We start from the raw sequence: 15,098 nt of genomic DNA on the forward strand, positions 1-15,098 counted from the left end.
TATGTTGTCATAAATGTACGTGGTAGAGCTTCAGTTTACGAAATCACTACAAGTTGTGAATGGGTAAAATGACCGTTTAAGGGCGTATTGGATAGTTCCATCGACCCAATTGTAATCTTGGAGGATATTAGGGACCATGGTAAACATCTCGGAAATTTTTATTTCTGGGCGAAAAAAGGTTAAAAATTACAAAATTGAAGGTTATAATCCACGTTTTTTATGTAAATTTTGAGGCTTCGGGGTTGGTGGCGAAAGGCCTTGAGACCCTAAGGGATACATCTTGGGGTCATATAATGCCGTTTGAAACCACATATGATCATTATATGTTGTCATAAACGTCCGTGGTAGGCTTGAGTTTACAAAATCACTGGAAGTTGTGAACGGGTAAAATGATCGTTTAAAAGCATATGGGATGGTTCCACCGACCCAATTTGACTCTCGGAGGATATTAGGGACCATGGTTAACATCTTGGCAATTTTGATTTCCGGGCGAAAAAAGGTTAAAAAGTTACAGATTGAAGACTATAATCCATGATTTTTGAGGAAATTTAGAGGTTTCGGGGCCCAATGGCGAAAAGTGTTGAGACCCTAGAGGATATATCTCAGGGTCATATAATTCCAAATGAAACCATATATGATCATTATATGTTGTCATAAATGTACGTCGTAGGGCTTTAGTTTACGAAGTTACTACAAGTTGTGAACGGGTAAAATGCCTGTTTAAGGGCGTATTAGATGGTTCCACCAACCCAATTTGACCCCAGGAGGGTATTAGGGACCATAGTGAACATCTCGACAATTTTTATTTCCGGGCGAAAAAAGGTTAAAAAATTACGAAATTGAAGGGTATAATCCACGCTTTTTGTGTAAAATTTGAGGTTTTGGGGCCTGGTGGCGAAAAGCCTTGAGACCCTAAGGGATACATATATGAGTCATATAATGCTGTTTGAAACTATATATGATCGTTATATGTTCTCATAAACGTCTGTTGTAGGTTTGAGTTTCCAAAATTACTACAACTTGTAAACGGGTAAAATGATCGTTTAAGCGCATATTGGATGGTTCCACTGACCCAATTAGACTCCCGGAGGATATTAGGGACATGTTAAAAATCTCGGCAATTTTTTTTTCGGGCGAAAAAAGGTCAAAAAATTACAAAACTGAAGACTAATCCACGCTTTTGGAGGAAATTTAGAGGTTTCGGGGCCTGATGGCAAAAAGTGGCAAAATTGAAGGCTATAATCCATCCCATTGTTCGAGTACAGGCTGAGTTCAGATCATTGTCGGTTAAGGTCGGGTTGTGTCTAAGTCAGGTTTGAGTGGGTTAATAGATGGTATATTCAAGTTCGAGTTAGTGTTGAGTTGAGTTTTGGTTCAAGTTCAATTCCAATAAATATCGATGTGCTCAAGTTGAACTTATATAATTACGCCTTTCATAATTTGATCAGCATTATCAAGATTTTATTAAACCTATATATGAGTAATAGAGAACGAAAGGCATACAAGTTAAATCGTATTGTGGGTTTACAGTTTTGTACCAATATATAAGTTGAACAAAAGGCAAATAAATTTTATTAAACCTTTCATGACTCGAGTACAGGTTCTAATTGGGTCGGGTACTAGTTCGGGTTCAAATTGTTGTTGGGTCGAATTAAATCGGTTGATGGTTACTCTCGGGTCAGGAGCAGGTTCGGATTCAGGTAAAAAGAGTATTGGATCAAATCGGTTGTCGGTTAACATCAAACTAGATTTAGGTCGGGTTATAGGTCACTAGTTTCACCCCATTATCCGGGTTCAGATAATTGCCGGTTCAGGTCGGGTTATCGGGTCGGTTTAGATCAAAACTGAGTAGTTTAAATGGTAATGCTTTTAATACTTTGTACGTAGTAATAGATTCTAAATCCAACCTAATTAATTTTTAATTTCCTGTATAGTGACTTTGAGGTTTGAAATGTGACTTTGAGGTTTGAAATGAGAAAACAATAAATGTTGACACACATACACGCATTGATTCACTGTTATTACACTGCACACCATTCTCTGCATCACATAATTCCACCGTAATATCCCGATTCTCTTGCTATTCAGTGATCCCAATGTTCAACAGGTACAATCTCTTTCTCTCTCCTTCCTCAACCCCAATAAATTTCACCCCACCTTTCCGATTTTTCTGCAAAATTTCATCTTTTTCATCTTTGATTGACAGATCTAGGGTTAAACCCAGTTGATCAATTTACAGATTGAACTCCCCTCCAAGCTGATTGTCCTCATTTCAATTTATTTTTACCATAGAAAGCATGCATTTTTGAGGGATTTTTCAAAGATTGAATATTGAATTGTGGGAAGTTTTGAAAGATGGGTGAGAAATCTGAAAACCAGCGGTTTCAGCTTGGAACAATTGGAGCATTATGTTTATCAGTGATTTCTTCAGTTTCCATTGTTATCTGTAACAAGGCTCTTATTAGTACTCTTGGCTTCACTTTTGGTTAGTCCCCACATTCTTATTGTGTTATATTGATAATGTACGTGTGTCGGTTGTCCATTCTATACCCGAAAGATGTTACACCCGTGTGTAGGATAGAAATTGTATATGATCAATATATGCTGCTTTCATTTGCTAATGTGTTTTTAAGGGATTAGGGGTGACATTCCTGGGGTTTGTGTAGCATTGTTTCTTTTTTAATTTGTGTTGGGCTGCTTAGATTGTTGCTAAGTACATTATTCAATGTTATGGAGTTGAATTGAAATAATTAAAATAAAATTGCTTTGAATGTGGACCACTTTGTTAATGGACTTGGGATGGAGATGTGGAATTATTGTATAGATGGAGATGGGGAATTATGGTATAGATGGAGATATTTAGCACGCTTGGCCTTGTCGAAGTTTTGACATTTCAGTAAAGGGATGCACTAAAATTTTCAAACCTGTGTTGAATTGTTGATTTCGGGTTATGTTACAACTTTGTAGCAATTCTTGTATGACGCGGGTGTATGGTTAGATAATAGATATGGGCGACTTTAATTGATCGATTGTTGCCATGTTTTCTGTCTCCTGTTAGTAGTAGAAGATTATTTTCACTTTTCTGTGTTTTATGCATTAAAATGAGTCCTGTCTTAGATAGGGGCTGCGGTTGTAGTTGAAGTAGAAACAAAAAACTTTAAAGGGTCAATGCCTTGGTTGGCCTTTCATGGGTTATTATGATCGCATCACTATCTATTGTAATTAGTTTTCAGCTGCTCATTGATTGGTGAAGTGAGATTATGGAAGAAAAGAAGAGTTTAGAGGAAGAGGAGGGACCAAGACGAGTCAAGCTCTAGACTTATTGTAACATAGATTCTCTGTGGATTAAATAGTACCTAAATTCCATGTTAATTTTGGCATTTAGCTCGCTCATTCCCTTGAACAGATTAGGGAACAGATCACATGAATGGAAGTAAGAACATGTTTTCAAGAATTCGGGATTTGGGGGGGGGGGGATTGGGGGTGAGGGTGGAGAAAGTATGACAGAAGAGCCACATATTAGTGCTTCCTAGTAAACTCATCTCAGTGTAATTTTTTTGCAATCAGTCTGAAAAAACTCTCATTTGGTCAGGAAGGGGGAGTGTTGTGGGTTAGAAAATTCACCAGATTGAAGGAATACAGGATACAGAAACTATACAAGATGGCAATTAATTTGTTGCTTTCCTATTGAAAATTTTCGATGAGAAGTACTAAAGGGAGAAAGCGACACTATGCATAAAGAAACCATACTAAAAAAGTGGGGTAGTGATTTGAGTGTATGGGAAGATAGAGTAACTTGATCAGAAGTAATAAGTAATAGGCCTTTTATATAATAATCCTCACATTAATTATCCTGCCTTGTTTTCTGATGTTGTGTTGAATCACTTTTTGGGATTTGCAGCTACTACTTTGACCAGTTGGCACCTTCTAGTTACATTTTGTTCGCTTCATGTTGCACTATGGCTGAAAATGTTTGAACATAAACCATTTGATCCAAGAGCGGTGATGGGATTCGGCATACTGAATGGAATATCTATTGGACTACTGAATCTTAGCCTGGGATTTAATTCTGTTGGTTTCTACCAGGTACATCTTTTGAAGTATTATCTCTTTAAGCATGTATCTATATCTTATATTCAACATATAAGTTGCTCAGCTGGTCTGAATTCACGATTTCACGTAAGTTGCAATAAAGTCTTCTGGTCCTTAATAGTCTCAATTTTTTCTAGTTGTTGATTGCCTTTTGAAATACATAGTGCATTAAAGTGCATTGATTCCCCTTTTCCAATTTTTTTTTTCCTATTATCCTCTTTGAATTTAGTGGAGATGCTTTTAACTTCACCTTTTTGTAAACTGCAGATGACAAAGTTGGCTATCATTCCATGCACTGTCCTTTTGGAGACTCTGTTCTTCTTAAAGAAATTCAGGTCAGGGTTAACCTTTGCCAAGTGCTCTTGCATGTTAAGTTTTCTGTGTCTACTTATACTTCAGAATAGTGTGCCAATGTCAAATTGTAACTTTGACCTGAGAGGGAGAGGGGTATATCTTAATCTATACTTGAATATTGCCTTGTGAAATTCTTCTATTGAGAACCCAACTATGTTTATTCTTTGGTTGCATATTAAAATTTGTTCTACTACTCGAAATGGTGTTTCACATTCCAGATAGTATTATTGGATATTGAATCTTAGTAAAGATTATTAGCCTTTCATGAGTCTTTACAATGTGTACATTTCTATCAAATAATCAATCTCCTCTATTTACTCACTAGTATTCCTTTTTAGTATTTTGATCATCATGAATAATTACAGGGAAGGACAACATTATTAAGTTCATTTTAAATAGTTTTTATGTTATTATCTGAGTAGTAATGCTGAGAGAAGGAATTTTTGAGTACAAAATCGTCTTTTAATGTAATATGCTGATTTGGTGTTGTGTTCACTTTATGAGCCTCTGGCTTCCATATTTTCTGCTTTTTCTGATTATGTAAAGAAAAGTTGAAACTTTACTAAAATTAGGCTCCAAATGACGCCTTGCCATTGGTTGAATCTCTTCTCATGGCGTAGAGTATCTTGTATTCAGTCTTTTGCTAACTAAATGAGCTTTTTTTTTTACTTGCTTCATAATATTATGACTTCATCTATACTTTCATCATGGATTGCAGTCGGAGTATCCAGTTTTCTCTTGGCATACTTCTTCTGGGAGTTGGCATTGCAACCATAACTGACCTGCAGCTCAATCTTCTGGGTTCTGTGCTGTCACTGCTTGCCATTTTGACAACCTGTGTCGCTCAAATTGTATCCTGAAATGAACTTTTTGAAACTTACCTGCTGTGGTTTTCTTAAATAATTGGATATTAATATTTAAATTTTGAATATGATGATAGAAAAGCTTTTTTTTTGTTTGATATCTTAATCAATCTCTCAGATGACAAACTCCATTCAAAAGAAGTTCAAGGTCTCCTCAACTCAGCTCCTGTATCAGTCATGCCCATACCAAGCAATAACCTTGTTCATTTTTGGCCCATTTCTTGATGGTCTTCTGACTAACAAAAATGTTTTTGCATTCAATTACACCCCAACAGTTTTGGTAAGAACTTGTTTGTGTCCTAAGATCTTTTTACACTTCTCTTTGTATAAAATGATTGTGCAACTAAAATAATTTTGTTTCCTTTCAGGTCTTCATTGTCTTATCCTGCCTGATTTCCATCTCTGTAAATTTCAGCACTTTTCTTGTAATAGGGAAAACATCAGCAGTTACTTATCAGGTCCTTGGACATTTGAAGTCATGCTTAGTTTTGACATTCGGCTACGTACTACTTCGTGATCCGTTCAGTTGGCGTAACATCCTTGGTATACTTGTTGCCGTGGTAGGAATGATTCTGTACTCTTATTATTGTTCAGCAGAGGGCCAGCAGAAAGCTCCAGATGCATCAGCGCAGCATTCTCAGGTTTCTCAATAATTCTCATAACACTTTAAGTTTTATTTATTTATGACTTAAATTTTGGAGATTGGGTCATCTGTGTGTGTCTATGAAATTCTGGGAGGTATCAAGCATAATGGGCATAAATAGGGTCATCGGTTGATGTGATGATTGACCTCCTATGCACAAGCTTGTAGAGTGGAGAATGATAAATCTAGTGGCCTAGTCTAGTAATTTGGTTTCTAGAAAAACACAGGCTCACATACATGAGGTAATTGATGTCAGGCACCAAAAGGTCGGTACTTGGTAGGTGTCTGTCTTCAGGTGCAGTGGCTCTTAAGTATTACCTTTTTCTGGATGCTTACCAATGAGTGAGCAACATGTGACAACATGTAACTTAGAGATTTTTTCACATATAAGTATTAAAAGTGTCGTCTTTGGCAGTCGGGGCTAGAACCTCAAGAAATAACTTGAGAATAGGAGGATTTAATTTGGATGTAAAATTGTTTGGATCAAGAAATGCTAATCATAATATCAAAAGTTTGGCCTTTCATAGTGAAATTTTAACATACTGAGCTTTAGTACACTTGTAACTTTTGCAGGGTAATGAAAATGATACAGATCCGTTGATAGTTGCGGAAAATGGAGCTTCAATCTTGGCTGACGGTGTTGTGGCAAAAGAGCCTGTTTGGAATTCAAAAAAGGACGTGGATGCTTGAAGGTTATGTAGTCTTAGTTGCAAGTTCAAAATATACAGGCTGATGGATTCCAGTGATGAAGATGTCGCTGAAAGCAAGTCATTGCAGTGCACAGTTTAGCGTTTTATCTCAGTTAAACTTTGAGGTGTAGTTAAGAAAATTTCTCTGTTCATGTAGGCAGTTTTGGTTGTTAGTACAATGAAAAAAAATTGAGAACAATGGAATATATATAGGTATATTTGGGTAATTGTAGATGTTCATCAACAGCGAGATGGTTATTTTGTAGATTTTCCATGGTCTTCAATTCTTCATTACAAAATTTACAATGTGGGTTACTGTTAAGTCTCTTTGGTCTATTGTTTTTCAGGAATACTGCAATGAAGATGCAAGCTCTAATTTATCATAAAATGGCATCTGAAGCTCAATTCCTCACATCCATGAGGAAATGGTGATTTTCTCTTGCCGAGTACGTAGGATACTTTCCTCAGCTCTTCTTTAAAAAAAAAAAGAGTTCATGTAATTACTACCTCTTTTTCATATTAATAGCAACAAAGGGGTGTTATTTGTGAGCGATAAAATTGTATTTATTGCAATTAATATGAAACAGAGGTAGTAAAAAAAAAAGTACCAAACTAAAAAAATCCAGTAAAATTTCACAATTTTAGTGAAATAATGGGTAGATTCCAAGTTATACTTCTAGAAATAAATCTCAATACCTAATATAGACACCCTATTCCTAATTCTTAATCCTCAACTGGAAGAGGGTACGAGTAGTAACTAAAATTGGAAACTTTAGTCAACAATAAAGGCCAGGGACCAGTGGTATCTTGAAATGGTATAACTCGGTATTCTGAACTAAACACCCGGGTTCGATTTCCGTAACGTTGAAAATATTGATATTGATCGAGTGATGAAGAAGACAAAACTTGTAGGTGGACTTTGGGGTCCGCCACTAAATCCTGATGATTAATCGGATGGAATTCAAGTGCCGTCTGAGCTCGATCATTCACTGTCCCTTCCCCCTCTTTTTTTTTCATTAATATCAATATTTGACCTACTGACACGTGGCCGTCAAACATTTGGCTTCCATTGATTTGCCTTGACTTTCAATCACGATATCTTGTCTACAACATTATCCTTTCGGAACATTTGTTAGTCTTAAGATTCAATCACTATATTTTGTCTACATCATTGGCCTCTCGGGTTTACATCATCGTCCTATGCAGCTTTCGTATATGCCAAAAGACAAATGACGACGAATGAATTGAATAAAGACAGATACCATCCTAAGTTAAAGGAAAAGAAAGACTCGAAGACTTAAACTGAAACTCTTGCTTTGAACTCTGAAACTTCAAACCAGTTGCGTTACACAGCGTAATACTATTCATGTTATGATTGATCAGTTCATACACCCATTTTTTTTTTTTTTTTTTTTTGAAGAAGAAACGTTCATACACCCATTTAGCAAAACTAATTGCGTCAAAAAAACAAGATAATTATCTCAGGTACAGGGAAACTTGGGAATTATCTTGTTTTTTTGACGCAATTTCATCACAGAACTCTTCACTTCTGGCACTCTTAGACAGTAAGCTATCTTATAAGTCTTTCCAGGTTCTCTTATTGCAGGGGCTTTATAGCATGAATTCAGGTGAGTAGCTAAAAGTTTCTGAATCACCATTATTTCAGGTACAGGGAAAAATATAGGAGGGTGAACATCCAAGCTATTAAGAGGTGGTCTCGCCAAATCTTACAAGGCCTTGTTTACTTGCACGGCCATGATCCTCCAGTCATTCATAGAGACCTTAAGTGTGATAACATCTTTGTTAATGGTCATGTTGGCCAAGTCAAGATTGGTGATCTCGGATTGGCAGCACTTCTCAGTGGTTCCAAATCTGCCCACACTATTATAGGTACAGAGAAACTTATATGTGTCCAGCTAGCTTCACGCCTTCATCACAGCCAATTTGGAGCCTCCAACCGATCTTATGTAGAAATTGATATTGCTGTTGGTTAATTTGCTGTGTGTTTCTATTTGCGTCATATATTGCAGGTACACCTGAATTTATGGCACCTGAGCTATATGAAGAGGATTACGACGAGTTGGTTGATGTATACTCATTTGGCATGTGCTTACTCGAGATGTTAACTTTGGAATATCCATATAGTGAATGTGTCAATCCTGCACATATATACAAGAAAGTCACATTGGTAAAGTTGTGATTTGATCAATGGCTGGTGACTAACAAACATACATACCATTGAAGTAGTATATTTATTTGGTAAATTTTTTTTTTTTTTTTTTTTTTTGTTAATCAGGGTAAGTTACCAACAGCAATAAATCTGATTCAAGACAAGGAAGCACAACAATTTGTTAGAAAATGTTTAGCCCCCAAATCCAAGAGATTATCTGCAAGTGACTTACTTCTAGACCCGTTTCTTTCATCAGTTGATGGTGATTTATTGCTCACCAAAGTTATAGAAAGCGAAAATCAAATTCTTAATAGCTCATCCAATCTTGGAAAGTTGAAGCTGGTTGATAGTCTATCAAGGACTAATATGACAATTACCGGGACTCTGAAACCTGAAGATGGTATCATCTTTCTCAAGGTGCAGTTTTCAGATGGACATGGTATGTACACATTCTAATCATGCATTATGCAAATCTGTCCAACTCTGTCATGTTCTTGATCAATATGGCATTTAATAAACTTACGGCTCTAAAAATGTCTATGTTATCTTGTAGGTCCTGCACGGAACATATTCTTCCCATTTGACATAATAAGTGATACGCCGGAAGAGGTTGCATTAGAGATGGTGCAGGAGTTGGAAATCACTGATTGGGAACCAAAAGAAATAGCAGAAATGATTGAGGCTGAAATTTCTGTTTTGATGCCACATTGGAAGAGACCGGTGTCATCTACATCCCAACCTTACGATTACCAAGAAGACAACTATGATGGGGCTCGTGGTTTGTATAATTCTTCTTCATGCTCATCTTCTGTAGCTTCAGCTTCAGGGGTGATTTCTTCTCATGGGAGTGGCCAAATATTTCTTGGCAATGACTGCTTCCAAGGTTTGTGTCTTTTTTTCTCTAAAGATATGTACTATATAAAATTACCAACAAGTCCGACTCACAATATATGTATGATTGGACCAAATTGATAATTGAGAATATAAACTATTAATCATATCTAAACCGTCTATTAGCATCAATTTAACTTCAACAAAATTCACATGGAATGGTTTGATATCTGTTCTTTCTGTGTAATTTTCTATGTTGTTATCTTTTAAAATGTTAAAGTTGTACTATCTAATTTTGCAGAGGATTCCCCTGATGAATGCAGCTCTTACAGCTCAACACGTTCTGATAAGACCACTAATTTGAGTTGCAGTTCAATTGCTGATGCAGAAGGATTTACAAGCTGTAAGAGCAAGAGTTCAAAGGACAAGCACCGGTTGACCAGGAATCGTTCACTTATAGATGTGCAGAGCCAAAGACTTCACCGGTCATTGTTAGAAGAGGTAATGAAAAAGAGATTATCTAAGACAGTTGGGGCTGTGGAGCACATTGGGTTCCAATCACCATTTGATGTCTCAACTAGTCAGGGCAGAAGGCTAAAGGGTACCGTCAATTCAGCTCAGACTACCAGAGATGATAAAAGGCAGGGAAAAATCAGACTCGATGAAGCTCTTAAAAAGTAGTCATAGGAAGAGGATTAAATTATCAGAATTCTTTAGTCATGTCCCATTGGCATGTTTACGCTCTGTGTGTATATTAATCTGTCATAAAATAATAGTTAACTGGTATTCTAATTATATATTCAAAATGATATTGTTTTTATCATCCTACCTGTTAAAATAACAGTAGTAGTAACTCAACATCATGAAAAACGAGAGGCCTTGATTTGGTGGAAGTGGACATTGACTAATTTGGTTTGAAGTTGATACCACAACTTTGTCCTCATATAACAATACAAGCACAGTTATGCCTCTTATCTTTTCATTCCATTCACTGCCAAGTAGTCCCTGTCAATAGCAAATATCTTAGCCTGCATTATGCGTTTTTAATGAACCGAGATTATTAATGTTATTAAGATGTTGCTAAAGAATGCGAAAAGGAAATTACTATAAAAGCAGCTTGCTGAGGCATAAAAACCTCCAAATACCCCCGGCCCATAAGAGCACATTGAAGGGATAACATAAGTATTAAGTACACAACTAGTTTTTGTGTTTATTTAAGTGATCAGCTCCCTAATAGAGATCTAACTATGTAAGTGCATTATTAATAATTTCCTGCAATTCCAAATTATTACTTTTAAGCTGTCTGTTGGACTGCATAACTTAAGCTTTAGCAGCATGGCCTGCATACCCGTTGTTCTATACAGCTTCTCTGAAAAACAATTTACCCTGCTGGTCTACTAGCAAGATAACAAGCTTCTGTACTGAATTTATGTTGGATTGACCTATGAACGAGTGAATATTATCTGATTTGTCACTTAGAAGTTCTTTCTTCTGATCAGCAGTGCAACAATTTTCATTCATCTGCTCGTAAACTATCATTTTTTGCTTCTTCTACGAGCATGAGACAACTTCTGCAGGGACTTATAGTAGAACGAGCATCGGAGACTGGGCTATAGTTCCTGGGTTGAACTATACATGGTATCAGTCAACCTGATGAGGGGCTCTGCAGTACCTGCAGAGGTAGGATTATAGGCATAAGAGGTATTGGGTGCCGAAATTTAGTGATGCTTTTGCTTGTTACACTAGTTTGAGTGTCTGTAACAGAGTAGTGCACTAGCATGAGGCTAGCCTCTGGCTTGGACAAATTACCCCTTAGCTGCAAAAATATCAGAAAGTAGAAATACACATCTCCGGAGTGAAAGCACTAGAACAAGGGGTGCCTCTGCTTTCAAAAGGACTACCTGATGGATAAGAATGAACACAACCTGCAACACAAGACTTGACTCGCTTGAATCGTGAATCAGCCACAGCACCACGTAACATCCTTAGGACCAAAACTTAAGGTTAAAGGAATGTTATCAGTTGCTTGCTAATGCAAAATTTAGTCTGCAGATCTCAAATCCTAATACAATTTGACCTGAACGATCTTAAGTATCTATGAGAATATCTACAGATTAAAAATCTGCGATGCATATACAAGTATAATACAACAATAGTTTTAGCCTCGATTATTTTCATATAGTACACAACATAAACTACAAGTGTAGTAGAGTACAACAGTAGTTTTAGCCTTGATTAGTTTCATGATAAACTACAAGTATACAAGTTGCATGAGATATATACTTAACATTTTAGAAAACAGAATTGTGTTGCTGACAAACCGTCTAGAGTGAAATTCTCTTTGGTATGAGCTAGTAATAAAGCAGATTTTCCAACTTTTGATGAAATTCTTGCTAGTTATAGAAAAGTTTTGATAAAGTTCTTGCTAGTTATAGAAAAATAAAGCAAACTTTGCTCTTAGTACGTGTACAAACTAAGGATCGAAAAAATCTCTAGAAATTAGAGAGCTCTGATACCATGATAAAATCAAGAACAATGGGAGAAAACGGCTTAACCTTTTGTATTGATAATAATCACATATATATACACAATACATAACTTGCCTAAAACTCCTAACAAGATCAACTTGCCAAATATACAAAATTAACATAAATATAACAACCAAACTCTAATATCATTGTTCTTCATTTCATCTGTTTAAAGTCCTTTATCCCTTAAATTATATGTCAGATTTCTTAGGGCTTTTTCTTGGAATTGCAAGTACGTGTTGATTTTTAATTTGTCATTGTTATTGCTTTTAGGGGTCTTCTTCCTCATCCATTAAAACAAACTTCTCACAATCATCTTTTCTTTGCTGAATTTTGAGGAAATTAACTTGAAAGTTTTTCATGAAACTGAAATTCAATTTGGTGGTTTTTAGACGAGAGAGATACGAGTATTCATCTCTTCTTTTGATTTCAGCTGCTTTGTCTATATGGCCCAATTCAACTACGTAGCCTTTGTACTTGTTGTAGTACTATTTTGTTTGGGGGTTTCATCAACTAATGTGGGTAAGATGAAGTTTCCACTTAATTTTTTATTTATTTTTTAATTTACTTTTCATAGTGTTTTACTGTATGATTTTTACTCCATACAATATATATGTTTAATGCTAAATTTGATTTTGCTCTATTTCCTTTTCAGATTTGAAAGAATACAAGTATACACAAAAATTGGATCATTTCCACGAGCAGAAACACCTTCAAAATGTCACTTTTCAACAAAAATATATAATCGATGATTCTCAGTAGGCAGGAGCAGGGGCTCCGATAATTGTCAGACTAGGAGGAATTATTGACATCGAAAGGATCCCAAATAGCGGCATCCTATCTCTTGGTGCGGTTCAGTTGAAGGCCATGTTAGTTCGAATTGAGGTACTTTGCTAAAATTTTATTAATAGGGTACATCACTTGGATTTAAGTAGGAGTGATAGAAATTTAGTACATCCCAAATTCATTTGGTAACAAGTGTTTTATTTCTTTAAGATGTACTCCTAATCTTTAAGTAGTAATAAATCAATTTTTCATAGTCTTCATGTAATTTAATTTTGAGTAGATTTTTAATTTTATAACTTTTATTATATTTTCTTCAGCACCGTTTCAATGGTGATTCAATACCATTGAATTCAATAGAACTAGCCATGGCGGATCATCAGATTAGAGATTGTTTATCTGTCAAACAATCCTTGCAAGATTTTACCAATATTATTAACAGCTTGAAGGCCAACTTATCAGCACATAACTCACCTGTTATTGTTGTGGGCTCAAGCTATGCTGGAGGTATTTAAATAAGTCACTTTGAATATTTATTTACTGTTTATTACAGTAATTTTTACTTTATGGTGTTTATGGTTTCAACTTTCAACTCTATATGGTTGTTTATAAGTTTTTTATTCATAAAATCAAATTATACTACATTTTTTTATTTTTATTTTACATGAATAGCTTTAGCAGCATGGTTCAAATTGACATACCCAAAGATCAGTATCGGAGCCCATATATAATATATAATATATAATATAATATATAATATAATATATGTAATATATATATATATATATATATATATATATATATATATATATAGGGTCAAATGAGAAGTTCCTTAAAATGAGAAGGATTAGAAGGATTTTTTGTGCATAATTTTTGTGGTGAATGTGCATATTTTTTGAACTAGATGTGCAAAAAAAAAATTTGAACCAAATTTGATGTGCATAAATTTTGAACATAAGGTGCACATTTTAAGATTTTCCAGAACAAAATATGCACATTTAGTGAAAAACTTATGCATATTTCATCCTTCTCATTCTCTCATTTTAATAATATATATATATATATATATATATATATATATATATATATATATATATATATATATATATATATATATATATATATATATATATATATATATATATGCTTTTTAATGTAGATCATGATACAATATCATATTTATTTATGAAATTGATCATGGGTAATTACGTTTGTTGGTATCTTGGTTTAGAAGCACCTATTTCATTCATTTGCAGGTTACAGTTGTAGTCTTGTAGATTAAAATCGGATAATTGATAACCTTCTCCAATTAGCATCGTGCGGTGCAAGTCAAACTAGTTATCATAAGGAGATAGTGAATCGATCGTATATCATAAACATAAGAAGAAGTACGAGTTTATTATTTTATTGAAGGTTATGGTACTATTAGAAACTACATTGACACATTAAAAAATCACCATAAGAAAAATATTGCCTTATTTATGGTTCGGATAAGTATTTATCAATTCAATTACAACAGCAAGCGGTATTATCATTGGAGCAACGACAATTACCCTTGCAATCATCGGGACTACGCGGGTCTTCTGGCTGGCAATTTAACCCCAGTGGAGAAACTCTAGAACTGTCGATACCTTTTTTTTTTCAAGTAGGGTAGATCCAACTCCAATGCTACTAACATTTTCTATAAAACAAAAAATTACAAGGGGTTAGAGAATTTTAATTATAATGAAAAATGCAATTATTAATTTGTCAAATGTTCACGTCAAAAAAAAAAATATATTAATTTGTCAAACGTTTTCAAAAACTAACTAGATTTGTCAATTTACTCTTACCTAAATAAAAAAAAATTAATTTTACCCTTTTATGTTTTGACAAAATATATACTCCGTAATTAAAAAAAAAGATTAAATATGAGAATAATTATCTTATGTGCAAAAACATTTAGGGTCTGTTCACATTTACTGAATTGAGCTGAACTGAACTGAACTGATTGGAGCTGAACTGAACTGATGGGAGCTGAATTGAACTGAACTGAATTGAGCTGAAATGAATATTTTATGAGAGAGAGAAATTAAGAGCTGAACTGAACTGATTGGAGCTGAACTGAACTGAGCTGATTGGAGCTGAACTGAACTGAACTGAAAT

At 35.0% G+C, this 15,098-nt stretch overlaps 1 protein-coding gene and 1 long non-coding RNA gene across 4 annotated transcripts; both read left to right on the forward strand.

The window, feature by feature from the left end:
• Positions 1-1,971: 1,971 nt before the first annotated feature.
• LOC145616357 (UDP-xylose transporter 3-like) lies at positions 1,972-10,493 on the forward strand. 3 transcript variants are annotated; one of them, XM_081671068.1, is made up of 9 exons: positions 1,972-2,107; positions 2,207-2,485; positions 3,902-4,086; positions 4,360-4,427; positions 5,165-5,297; positions 5,428-5,589; positions 5,678-5,950; positions 6,526-7,087; positions 8,308-8,439. In XM_081671068.1, the coding sequence occupies exons 2-8, from the start codon at positions 2,356-2,358 to the stop codon at positions 6,640-6,642; spliced, it is 1,068 nt and encodes a 355-aa protein (XP_081527194.1). In that variant the 5' UTR covers positions 1,972-2,107; positions 2,207-2,355; the 3' UTR covers positions 6,643-7,087; positions 8,308-8,439. The 3 variants fall into 3 exon arrangements, with proteins under 3 accessions (XP_081527194.1, XP_081527192.1, XP_081527193.1); XM_081671066.1 differs by lacking the exons at positions 1,972-2,107; positions 2,207-2,485; positions 3,902-4,086; ... (2 more) ...; positions 5,428-5,589; positions 5,678-5,950 and adding exons at positions 8,672-8,829; positions 8,938-9,250; positions 9,365-9,694; positions 9,944-10,493 and having other exon boundaries at positions 6,643-7,087; positions 8,308-8,531; XM_081671067.1 differs by lacking the exons at positions 1,972-2,107; positions 2,207-2,485; positions 3,902-4,086; ... (3 more) ...; positions 5,678-5,950; positions 6,526-7,087 and adding exons at positions 7,931-8,206; positions 8,672-8,829; positions 8,938-9,250; positions 9,365-9,694; positions 9,944-10,493 and having other exon boundaries at positions 8,308-8,531.
• Positions 10,494-12,352: 1,859 nt separating this feature from the next.
• On the forward strand, positions 12,353-13,520 carry LOC145616270 (uncharacterized). The gene is made up of 3 exons (XR_014107617.1): positions 12,353-12,692; positions 12,826-13,055; positions 13,274-13,520. It is a non-coding gene; the product is annotated as an uncharacterized LOC145616270 (long non-coding RNA).
• The last annotated feature ends 1,578 nt before the right edge of the window (positions 13,521-15,098 follow it).

The sequence above is a fragment of the Chenopodium album genome, chromosome 26 (genome assembly GCF_948465745.1).
Source record: "Chenopodium album chromosome 26, dcCheAlbu1.1, whole genome shotgun sequence".
NCBI lineage: Eukaryota > Viridiplantae > Streptophyta > Magnoliopsida > Caryophyllales > Amaranthaceae > Chenopodium > Chenopodium album.

Coding starts and splice junctions, on each gene's coding strand:
- LOC145616357 (XM_081671066.1), top strand. CDS start 8,686: ATGGCACCTGAGCTATATGAAGAGGATTACGACGAGTTGGTTGATGTA. Junction 8,830..8,937: donor TATACAAGAAAGTCACATTG/GTAAAGTTGTGA, acceptor TTTGTTAATCAG/GGTAAGTTACCAACAGCAAT. Junction 9,251..9,364: donor GCAGTTTTCAGATGGACATG/GTATGTACACAT, acceptor GTTATCTTGTAG/GTCCTGCACGGAACATATTC.